A 12,733-nucleotide genomic window follows, 5' to 3' on the forward strand; every position below is an offset into this window, starting at 1 on the left:
TGAATACTAAAGATAAATGATTGGTTATTGTCAAGAAGAACCTACCAAACAGCAGACCCAACAATGCAGACAAGCTGGAGGCTGCTAATAAAGCAACCTGGGCTTCCTTAACGCTTCAGAAGTGCCACAGGCTGATCTCCATGCCACTCTGCATTGATGCAGTAATTCATGCAAAAAAAAAAAAAAAAACCTGACCAAACATTGAAGGCATGTACTGTGCAGTTTACGGAAATACCTTCAGGAGGGCGATATTTCTGTAGATTTTTTATGGATTTCATAATCTGATTTTAAATTGATTGAATTTTAAGTTTTCATCATATGTAGGCCATAATTATCAAATAATAAGGGAAATAGACCATTGAAATATATCTATCCGTTTGTAAGGGGTCTATGGTTAACTTTTTGAATTGAAGTACAGATATAAAAAATAGCTACAACATTTTGATGTATTGAAATGCACCTATTTGTTCTGTTTCTAATTACACTGTATTGTTAGCTGTATGTATACACTCAAACCGGGTAACAAATAGAAGAGAAAAGTTTAGTTTTAGTTAATATTATACGAATTTTTAAGTTTTATTTTGCCTTTATTGCCGTTCCCTTCCATCTTAACCTTTTCAAACATCATCAGACTGTTTTTCTAACACTGCAGGAGATTAACTTGCCATCTTTAGTATGAGAGACTTTTTCTTGAATACCCTCCTAGAATATTAAAGCTGAACCTCAGAGATTTTCTGAATCTACTATACTTCTTTAAAAACAAAATTGTTATTTTTAGCAGGCTGAAAGTTCACACCTGACTTGTCTTCAACACATTATCAATTTTTTTCAGGTGACATAACACCTCCTGACACGTGTTTGGCCACTCACTAGGTTGACATCCAGGCCGGGCGGCGGATGGTTGCAGTATGATGTGTAATTAGCCAGTCATGCAGGCTGTTAGTTAGGCCCCAGCAGGTGTGAGGAGGTGCTTTTGCCTGCTTCAGCCTTGCTTTCACTTCTCATTATTAACTTTGCAAACACCTGGCTGTCCAGCGAATAGTGTGAAATACGGTTTGGCCCCTGCAATCCTGTGATCAAGTTTAAATGAATACCTGTATTCTTTGTTTCTTTTCATGTGACCCAAAGTGACTCAGAGGAGTTGCCACTAGGCTGTGGGTTTGATGTTTATGAGTAATTTCAGGTAATGGCAGTAAAAGCTTAGAAAGCAACCGGGGCTAATCAGCAAACTGCTTCTTAAAAGCTAATGAACAAACTTAGAAACCGTTGTCGACCTTCTTGACTATATGATTCTGATTATCGTGAGGAGCAGCCACAGGAGATTGAGGGGGAAACTAGCAGAGCCTTGACGTCTGACTCTGTGAAGGGTTTTTAAAGCTTTGAGGTTGTGGTGTGTTTTCAGGCTGCTGGTAGCCACATTAGTGCACAATGTTAGACACAAATGGTTAATAAAATCATAGATTTTATCTTTGTCTGATTATATGAATCAATTTCAATTCTTATGAACCTGAGGAATGGCAGGTTTGACATTTAGCTAAATGAGCCATTAGCAGAGTTATACAAAGATTGATATTTAAAAAAAGGAAAACGGTCACAGGATCCATCCAACTATTTCCTCTGAAGCACCTTAAAGTCAAATGAGATATAAAATGTTAATCAGAGTGCTTCAGGGAGGATAAATGTTGAGATGTGTGACTATAAACAGCATCAGCACCTCTAAGCATCATATGTGCAGTGCCTTAAAAAGTATTTGTCTCTCATTAAGACTGACCAATTATGGCCAAGTAAGGCCTGCAGTGGTTTGCAGCTTTGTTTGTATGTTTAGGGTCGCTGTCTTATTGGAAGGTGAACTTCTGCCCCAGTGTCAAGTCTTGAAGCTTCTGACTGGTTTTCTCCCAGGATTTCCATGCATGTCACCTGTTTTTCCCTCATCTTTGACCAGCCTCCTTGCATTTACTGAAGAAAAAACATTCCCACAGCATAATGCTGCTACTACCATGTTTCATGGGTTTCTTCAGAGTGATGTAAAGTGTTAAATTCTAAAGGTGTCTGACCAGACCTTCCCGGTTTAGGTAAATGGTAATGTCTTGGGGATTTTGCATTTGTGCAATACTCTTTCTATTTTTAAATGGTGAATTTAACAGTGCTCTGAGATGTTGAAGGCAAGTGATATTGTCTAGGTTGGTGTCCTGAAAACAATCTGTGCTACATTGATAATTGGCAAACATTTGACGCCGAAAAACAAGTCCATACATTTGTTACATCAAGGCTGGATTATTGTAATTCTTTACTATCAGAATGTCCACAAAATGCAGTTAAAAGCCCTCAGCTGATCCAAAATGCTGCAGAAAGAGTTCTGATGAAAATGAAAAACAGAAATCATATTTCTCTCATTTTAGCTTCTCTTCACTCATGCATTGTTCCATATGTTCCGGACAGATCATTTCATTCTCGGACTGCACATTCACTGGTGTTTCCTAGAGTCTCTAAAAGTAGAATGGGATGGAGATCTTTTAGTTATCAGGTTCCTCTCCTCTGGAGCCAACTCCCAGTTTTAGTCTGCGAGGCAGACACCCTGTCTTTTAAGACTAGGCTTACAATTTTCCTTTTTCATAAAGCTTATAGTTAGAGAGGCTTAGGTTATCCTGTGGTATCTCTGTAGTTATGCTGCTTTAGGTGTAGGTTTGCTGAAAGACATAATAACCACTTTCCCTCACTTTGCCACATTCTCCTACTACTCTCCAATTTTCAGTTATTTGCTGTTGGTTTAACATTAAAAATTTAACCCAACAACTTTATGTTCTCCTTCTACACATGATACAATTTTTCTTGTTTGGTGTTTCTCTCCTAGACATTGCTATTGGCTGGGCTTTTACTACGACTAACTGTATGTGCTCTCTTTCATGCTCTAAACTTGAAAACAGTCCATCTGCTTAGCTGTCTTTCTCTCCTAGATAAAGTCATTAGGGACCTACCACTGCCTTTAATGTTTTACTTTTCTTTCACATAGAAAGTACTCCTGGATCAGAGCTTTTGTGTTCTTTTTGTGTGCATGCTCTGTCCTCTCAAACACCTAGTTGGTTATGGTAGCTGCCCGTTCATGCTGAGCCTGGTTCTACTGGAGGTTTCTTCCTGTTAAAAGGGAGTTTTCCTTTTCACTGTTGCTACATTCTCAGTATGAAGAATTCCTGAAAAGTCAACAACACAATGCAAGCAACTATCCACTGTCGCTACATGCTCATCCAGGAGGAGTGGATTCTGCAAGTCACTGACTCGTGCAACCTGTTGGGTTTTCTTATATAGAAAAATTTTTAAGCAATTTTAATAATTAACTGAATTTGACTAATAACTAGGGTCAGTTGGAATGTATGTACTTGACTTGGAATCTGTATTATTCAATTAAATTGACTTTGTAAAGTGCCTTGTGACGACATGTGTTGTGAATTGGTGCTATATAAATAATTTAAATTGAACTGATGTTTTTTCACAACTTAATCCTCCTTTAAACATCTACCACAACTTTCTCCCTGACCTGTTTGCTGTGTTCCTTGCTCTTCATGATGCTGTTTGTTCACAAAAGTTCTTTAACAAACCACAGAACAACTGGAGTTTTACTGAGCTAAAATTACACACTCCATAGACTGTATTTAATTATTAGGTGACTTCTGAAGATACTTGGCTGTATATGATTTTATTCGTTGAAGGGGGTTGAACACAAATGCATGCCACACTTTCCAGGTTATCTGTACAAAAAATGTCATTCAGTCATTTTTTGCCAAATTTGTAGTTGTTAATAGACAAATTGTAAAAAAGATTAAGGACTATGGATACTTTTGTGAATCATTGAAATATAGCTATGAAAACAAATAAGATGATGAAAGATATGTCTTAACATATTAAATAAACCTTATCTGTGTATTTCTTGTCCTTTCTGTCCACATAAATAATAGCTAATCATCATAAACCTGCCAGGTTTCTGCTTTATTGGAAGCAAAAAGTGTGATTAATAACTGTAGACTGAATCTTATTACATAACACACCTGAATACATTGACTGTCTGTTTTGTATAGATGGCAATTTAAAGTAAACATTGACCACTATTTTCAGAATTTCTTTATTTTTGGATTGAGCCTCTTTGTTTTCTCTGATCACCAAAAAACATCTTCCCACTTTCCATGTCAGGCCAAAAAGTTTTATTTTGTTTTCTATTGAACAAAACACCATCTAAGTGTGTTGGCATTTCTGTTCAGCTACTTCAAAAGCATAATTTTGCAAATGGATTCGATAAGACCCAGATCAATAATTGTTCCCTGGACATTTTTCTTCCCCTACTGGAATCAAACAACAAAATCCTGTGCAAGTTCACTATCTTTTTGTGTTTGTTTGGTTTTGTTTGGCCTTGCACGGCCACAGTCTGGACTGTAGTTCTGCCTACTGAAGCAAAGCAATAGAGGGGTATATGTGGGCGGATTCGGGGTGCATGGAAGAGCGCTTGTTGTTTTTTTCTCTTTGTTGAAATCTTAAAACATTTTCATAAGGCATACACAGTTTAAACTGGCTATGATGTGAAAACTCAGCAGAGTGATGGGGACAGTGTCTCCTAGTTAAAAAAAGTGTCTGGAAAATGTAGGTTAATCATAATTTTTACTGTCACTGCAATGTTCAGCATCAGTTTTGCAATTAGATTTTTCTCTCTAATATTATGCTCACTTATATGGAGGATCTGTGATGCTGTGGGCCTGTCTCTTTTCCAAAGGCCCTGAGACCCTTGTAACACTGCATTGCATCATGAATTCTTTGAGATGTTGGATGTTTTTGATTAAAATCAGGTGGACTCAAGATAATGATCCTATACTTGTGTCCTAAATTCTTTTGAAAACCCATCAGGGGGAGCTGAAGAATATATTCAATAATCCAGGAATGATGTAGAGTGCAAAGATCCCTCAATCTGAATGCTCCGTTCTTGTGAAATGTTATGGGAGAAGACTAGGTGCTGCTGTACTGGCAAGAAGGGCTGTGTAAAATATTATAAGAAAAATGCCGAAGAGGTTATCACCTTTAATTGTTTTTAAACCAATTATTCTTCAACAAGGTATTTTATTCCCCACTAAATAAATGCATCTAAATTAAAGGTTAGATTTTTAAACAATTTTATATTGAGGAATTATGCAACTTCAATCTAAATTGAATTTGTTTTAAGGTTTTTTACACATCATACCCATGGGTGCTTATAAACATAGAGAGTGGAGTATTTGTGTGTCTTCATCTGCAGCATCTTGTTTTCACAGCTCACTATCTTTACCACACAAGTTATTTGGGAGCTTTCCTCTCTAAAGGGCTGTAAAACCCAAAAATCCATCATTCAGCTAAATGAAATGGACTTCAGGAGGAGCAGCCACATACATTGTTCAGGAGCACATTTGAAAATTAAATCTGTCATTTCTAACACTTGCTTAGCACATCACCAAAACCAAATAAGTTGTCACTAATCTCTGATCCTATAAAGGAGAACTAAAGATAATTAAATGAGATGTCATTGTTAGTTTTTCTTCTTCCTAACTGCACAATTAAGCATAGCTCTGGCAGTGTTATGTGATTATTTGTGTTGATAGGCTGGGTTACAGCTTATATAATTGGTTCTGATGCTCAGAGGGTTGGTTATATTTTAAACATACTTAGGCCAGTGAGAGAGAACAACACTGGCAAGAGTGGATTTGCAGATCAAGTTTCTAGCTACAGAGTGGATCTCAGGTTTTCAGGATTTTTACTGATCAACTAAACAGAGACTTTACAGCAGGAAAAGGCAATCATGGCACAGCATATGTATTCTATGCATCTTACACAAAGTTACTAAATATGTCTGACAGTTCTTTTAAAGATGTATATCTTTAAAAAAATTGTCTTGATAGAAAGCATGGATATTTACTTTTGCAATATCCCCAGCACGGCTACGTTTAGAAATGTTCACACCCTTTGAACCATTACGACCTCAAACTTCAATGTATTTTGTGTGATAGATTCACACAAAGCAGCGCTTAGTTGTGAAATAGGAGAAATGTTTTTATGGAGAAAAATCTGAAAAGGGTGGCAACCATTTTGAACCCCCTTTACTGTGATACCTATAAATAAAAGTAATTGCCTTTAGAAGTTACCTAAATTATAAATAGTCCACCTGTCTGTGTAAAGATTAGGATTATTAATAAATATTTATCAAAAATTATAGTTAAAAATCTCTTAACCAGAAATCATTACTTACAAATCAATATCAGAGATGTCCTCTGATATTGTGATTATGGGCTCAAAGCCCTTAATAATTACAATTAGTAAATTCTCATTAATCATTGATCATTATTAACCAAAAACCAAGCTAAATGTCACTGTTTATTCAACCGCTTTGGGGAACTTCGACCTTATCTTGACAGATAAATCACTCTTGCACGAAATAACACAAACGCTTCTCTTAAATATATGTGAATATTTATTGAAGCCATATAGCCCTGATGTACCACCATTCTGGTCCAAAAACCTTCACCTAACTAACAAGCACTATTCTACACAAAGGGGATAAAAATGACTACCTAACAATAATAATAAAAAATTATATGCACATTGAGTGTCTATGAAGATCAAACCAGCAGTTTTATTGACCAGAGCTGGGGCAGCGGATGCTGACGCGCATGCTGCACAGAGGTCGGCGACTTTCTGCAGAGTCAATTGCTACGGACCTCCAAACATCATGTGGCCTTCATCATAGTTCAAGAACAGTGCTTAGAGAGCCTAATGGAATGTTTTTCCATGGCCGAACAGCTGCATCCAAGCCATACATCACCAAGCCATACATCACCAACTGCAATGCAAAGAGTCGGATGCAGTGGGAGTAAAGCATGCCGCTAACTCTAGAACAGTGGAGCCATGCTCCCAACTTTGTGGGAACAGTTTGGAGATGGCCCCTTCATTTTCCAATATGACTACACAGGTGCACAAAGCAAGGTCCATAAAGACATGGACGACCTCAACCTGATAGATCACCTTTGGGATGAATTAGAGAAAAGACTGAGTCAGGTTTTCTCGTCCAACATCAGTTTATGACCTCACAAATGTGCTTCTGGAAGAATGGTCAAAAATTCCCTAAACCTTGTGGACACCCTTCCTAGAAGTGTTGAAGCTGCTATAGCTGGGAAGGTTGGACCAACGTCCTATTAAACCCTATGGTTAAGATTGGGATGTCACTTAAGTTCATATGCAAGTCAAGGCAGGTGAGCAAATGCTTTTGGCAATATAGTGTGTGGGTTTCACTTTCTAAAAAGAGTGACAAAAAATATAGATTTTTTTCACAATATTAAACTTTTGAAACGCATACTCTACATTCTGAATGGTAATTCTCAAAACTGCAAATAACGACAGAAAATAAAAAGTCGTTTTGGAGGGGATGCTCCCCTCTATGTTGTTATTACTAATCAAGAGACCGGAGCAAACTGGCAGCTTCCCCATACTTATTTACAGCTTTTAATCTGGAGTTCACTGACAACCTGTATTTTGTTATAGAAACTATGTGGTCTTCTTGTAGTGACTATCATGTGACCATTTCAATTTGTCTTATTGCAATAATCTCACCTTTAAAATATACTAAATAAATAGATAAATAAATAATCTCTACTTAGTTTTTTCTGAATTTGACTAACCAGCTTACTGTCTGCAAAACATAAATTGGTTAGTCTGGTGGTTGGTTTGGAGAAGGTGAAACTGGTTCGCTGGGGCACCATCTTTCATGCTAACTGCTTTTCCACATACTTGTCAGAGTGGACAATGTTTAACATCCTCCTTAATACCAAGCCATCTCCCCGCGACAGACAAACAACCCTGTCTTACAGCGAGTTTGAATTTAGGAGATGTCAATATCTTCTGGCAGTCTGTTAGCAAATAAGCTAAGTAATTACAAAGCTGTTAACATGTTTATCTGTTTTTTTTTCTTCAAACATAGCTTAGCAACAGCATACTTACACCAAATGATTAGCAAGCTGCTTATACCTGTACAACAGTACACATGGGTACAATTACATCATACTTGTTTGTGTGGGTCTTTTGGCAATTGAGAGAAATACTCAATAATGCCAGCTGCCTTATCGTTAAAATAACACCTCAATATTATTGAAAACTATATATATTGCAGCCCCTATGAATATTTTTGCAAGGCACTGTAAATATCCAGGGTGCACCTTTCACTGTTTTGCAACAACATGAGCCTCCACCCAATCACAGCATGATAAAAAAAAAAACATCTGGAAATGTTCAGAGGTGTAGTAAGTCACAGAACCTTGGTGCCATGTAGTTGTAGAGTGGGGGTCTCAGTGGATTGGACTGGCTTTCCCCAGATCTCATCCAATCACATTTAAACAGTATCCAGAAAATTTTGAGTGTTTTATACCATGGTTCGGTTCTTTGTCACCCATCCTGGTGCTTCCAGTTGATATTTTGGAGGGTAACACTATAGTTGAGGTGTTGTAATGTGAAGCAGGTGGTGTTGGCTGCAACTGTAAATATTGGCATTTATTTGAATGGCTGTGATGAACAGTATTTCCCAACAGCGATCACTATGTCTGTTTATACTCAAGAAAGTAACTATAAAATAGCACACGAGTTAATTGTAATCATATTTAAAAACAAATTATCTCTATGACCCAAATAAAACTAGACTTCTTAAAATAAAGAAAGCTTAAGCATTTGTATTTCTGCCTGTAGTGGAAGGCAGCTGCAATGCAGGTACCTCATCAATAACATGCTTGGCAGTTTGATTTTTGGCCTGTCCAATTACTGCAGTCTCCTAAAGGCACAATGATGTGTGTGTGTTGTTTTGTGTGTGTGTGTTTGAGACAAATAGTGAGAGGTAGATGTGTAAATTTGTGAGTGAGGTAACAACAGTGTAAAGGGTTTCATAGAGCCTAACCAAGATGAGATGGCATACAGAACAGTACCATTCAACTGTTGATAGTACTAACTAAGCGATGTTTTTTTTTGTTGTAGTGCCACAAAGGGACTATAAATTTATCATAAAATTCTGTGTATAACAAATACTGATAATCAAATTAAATTTGGTAGGCTTGATCAAGGGAACTTGTTTGTCTCCAAGTATGCAATGCCAGTTAAGAATGATTAATCACTGCTATGTGTGTAAGTGCTTCTTGTGCTGCATCTAACCTCTGCTACTTTTCCTTCTGCAGCACTATGCTAAGAATCCAGGCAGCTATACCACCATGCTGGAACTGGGCTCGTGTTCTGTCAGCTCTCAGTCTCTGACAGATGACCACAATGCTTTGGGGCAATCTCCAGTCTCAGAGAGGCCTGAGTGTCCAGCAGCTGGTTTTGGACAGATGTGTGGCAGCAGCAGCCCCAAGCAGCACGTCTTGTACCCCTCTCCAACGGACTGTGAAAACTGGCAGAAACACCGGGGACGGCTGGCTGGAGGTTCGAGCCTCTACTCTGAGCCTCACTCTCTCCTGGAGCCCCAGAGTCTGTCCACCAGCTACGACACCCTCTACCTCCCACAGATGTCTGGGCAGGCTCAAAATCTCCACCCGAACCGTGTTGGGCTCTCTCTGGATGTGGCCACAACGTTTGACGGTGGAGTTGGGATGCTTGGGGTGGATGGAGATTTGGCTGTCAGTCCTAACGTAATCAATAGACGACGGGGAGGCCTGATTGAGCAGAGAGACATTGTCAAAGCACACCAGGCCCATAAAATACATAGCACACCACAGGCTCGACGTAAAGAATGGGAGTAAGTATGATGTTTGTTACAAAACAATTCCATAGCTTTCTAAATGCATATTTTTACACAGATATTTTGTTTCTCAGAGTACCCTTACCTTACACTTTCCAATGTACTTTCAGTGTGACAAATCAAAGTTTGCCGGCTGCCTTTGTTTCATCAGTTGTTTTTGAAAGCCCTGAAGGCAGAAATGTCACCTAGAAACTAAAAGTTTAATTTGGAAACCAGTAAAATTTTAATGCCAAACAAACCAAAATGGCCTATAATGTTCTGCTTTTTTTCTCGAAACACTTAATTATCATATACAAATATTTATTATATTTAAAGATCAACACATTTTATATTATTTTGCAATTCTCTTGCACAACTGTAACATGGTTCTCAGATTAAGAACAATCAGTGTTAGATGTTATCTTCAGACAATTTCTCTTTGGAGACAAAAACAATTGGTCAGTCAGTCAGTCATTTTCTACATCTTATTCCATAGTGGATAGCGGGGAAGCTGGTGCCTATCTCCAGCAGTCTATGGGCGAGAGGCAGGATACACACTGGACAGGTCGCCAGTCCATCGCAGGGCAACACACAACCATGCACACACTCATTCATACACCTAAGGGCAATTTAGAGTGATCAATTGACCTAACAGGCATGTCTTTTGACTGTGGGAGGAAGCCGGAGTACCCGATGAGAACCCACACATGCACAGAGAGAACATGCAAACTCCATGCAGAAAGACCCCCGGCAAAACAGTAAAAATATATATTTTGATGGTTGGTCGACCCGTCAATCCAGGCTCAGGCCATGGTGTGGAAAATGCAGGCGGATTCGTAGAATTTCATGCATAAAAATGTCCCAAGAAAAATCTAACGAACTTCAAACATCCATAAATGGAACAGCCAAAGGCCAAAAAAGGGAAACTACGCACACTGTTTACATGCAAAAGTTTAATATGCAACACTTCGGTCACATAATTTCATCAGACAAACACATTTCTTTGATTAAAAGCTGAAATAAAAAGTGATTTAATATATATCAATTCACATTATCTCATAAGCAGTGATATTAAATTCAACACATACAAAGACCAATCACTTCTTTATGTACATAAAAAATACAAAATGGAAAGAAACATGATGTAGAATCTAGAGTTAACATTTTTATTTAAAATTAAACAAACATATTTAAAACAATTCATAATTTAGTCCCTTTGGAGCCAAAGTTTGAAGGGTATAAATCCAAAAACCCTAACGCTTGAGTAGCGTATCAAGGTCACCACCCCTAGGTAAAAGAGTGACCTGTTCAATACCACAAAATCTCAATGAAGAAATATCGTGAGAAGCATCATTAACAATTAATAGCACAATTTCCCTGTATGGAGATGGAAAAACAATTACTTTATAAAGGTACGATATTCAATGGTTTTTCGTTTTTATTTGTGAATAAAGAAGGATCTTTAAAAATCAAATATACTTCAGGGTCAGATTTCAAGACATGCCAGTGCTTTTTAAAAATTGACCTTATAATGGCAGAATGAACTGAAAACTGAGTAGTTCATGTAACTGACAAAAGGTTAAAAATACAATCCAACAAACTTCGACAGTGAGGACAACAACAACTTATAAAGCTGCAACCAAAATACTTCTCAATTTCTGATTTAAATGTAGCCTAAAATGAGGCTAAATTCTATGGATGCTTGTAATGTACATATTGGGGGCTATTATTGTATTTTTTTATGGTCGTCTGCATTAAAAAGGGCATACTATTTTTGGCGTGCCTTAAAGAAAGGTTTCATAATGACTTGGATTCGTATATAATCGCAATATAATTGCTTTTCTAAATAGTTTTTATTAGTACATGGTAAATTCAGTTACAGTGAAAATAGAAGAACACCCTTCTAACAACTATCTGATGCTTCCCATGTTTTACAAAACAAAACCAGATGCTCATTTCACTGAAATTATGACCAGTCATTGGTATTACTTTTTACTGTTTAGCAAATGCCATGAAACACCTTGGCTGAACACTGTATAAATTACCTGAGTTTTGTTATTTTCTTATAATGTTGTCTGATCATTAATCATACCGTCAAATTAATTTAAACAAATGTAGACCAAGGAAACAAATGAAGTAGCTCAAAAAACATTAGAGGACCAAAATGTCCAACAGAAAAAATACAGTAGCTCCTTCAACACCGATTGTTTAAACAGATAAACATGGAACCTTCAAGCATCTGGAAATTGTACACTAAATAACCAGACTTTTGTAGCTCAACAACTGTCTTCCTGCATTTTCTTGCATCAAAACACAAAATTTTGATGCTTGTTTTAATGTGAAACATTAATAAGTATGTGTATGTGTGTACTCATTCACATGTTCTTTCGATGTGTTGAATATTAAGTAGCCTGTGTGTATGTGTGTGTGTTTTCTGGCTTCCTGTCCTGCGGTGTGGTGGAGGTTTCTAGCTGATTATTGCAGTGACACCCCCCTACGTGTTTTCCTGCTGAAGCCGGAGTTTCACCTCTAGATGCCTGCTGTGCTCCCCTTCGTACCTTTTTCCCCACAGGTGCAGGATGCCACATCTTATCATAAGCTACGCCTAAAGAAATGGAGGTTTGGGGAAGCTAATTGCAGAGAGAGTGGGACGATGACAAGAGAGAGGAGATGATGTATGCTAAATGCTGGGGAGGTGATGAGGAGACAGAGGATGAATGAGAACTTCTCCTGCTTTAATTTGCATTTGATACTTTGGTTCATGTGACAGTAGTTTCCACGTGGGTGATTAGTGGATCAAGAGGTCTGTAGAGATGCTTGACCATGGACTAGAAAACTATTCTCCACCCTGCCCAGTATAATTACTGTTATACTTCATGACAGATGTAGACTGAAGCTGCTGAGAGGACATTGAATACAGTGAGTCAGAAGGCATTACAACCATGCACATCCACCTCTCACTGCCATTTAACGGCA

At 37.8% G+C, this 12,733-nt stretch overlaps 1 protein-coding gene across 1 annotated transcript in view; it reads left to right on the forward strand.

Moving 5' to 3' along the window:
* LOC124873256 (voltage-dependent R-type calcium channel subunit alpha-1E) overlaps positions 1 to 12,733 on the forward strand; it is a 187,815-nt gene that overhangs the window by 9,398 nt on the left and 165,684 nt on the right. The window contains exon 2 of the mRNA XM_047373777.1: positions 9,219 to 9,775. Coding sequence (XP_047229733.1) covers positions 9,252 to 9,775 — 524 coding nt within the window. The 5' untranslated portion in view covers positions 9,219 to 9,251. The remainder of the gene's footprint in view (positions 1 to 9,218; positions 9,776 to 12,733) is intronic.

This window comes from Girardinichthys multiradiatus, chromosome 9, assembly GCF_021462225.1.
Source record: "Girardinichthys multiradiatus isolate DD_20200921_A chromosome 9, DD_fGirMul_XY1, whole genome shotgun sequence".
Taxonomy (NCBI): Eukaryota; Metazoa; Chordata; class Actinopteri; order Cyprinodontiformes; family Goodeidae; genus Girardinichthys; species Girardinichthys multiradiatus.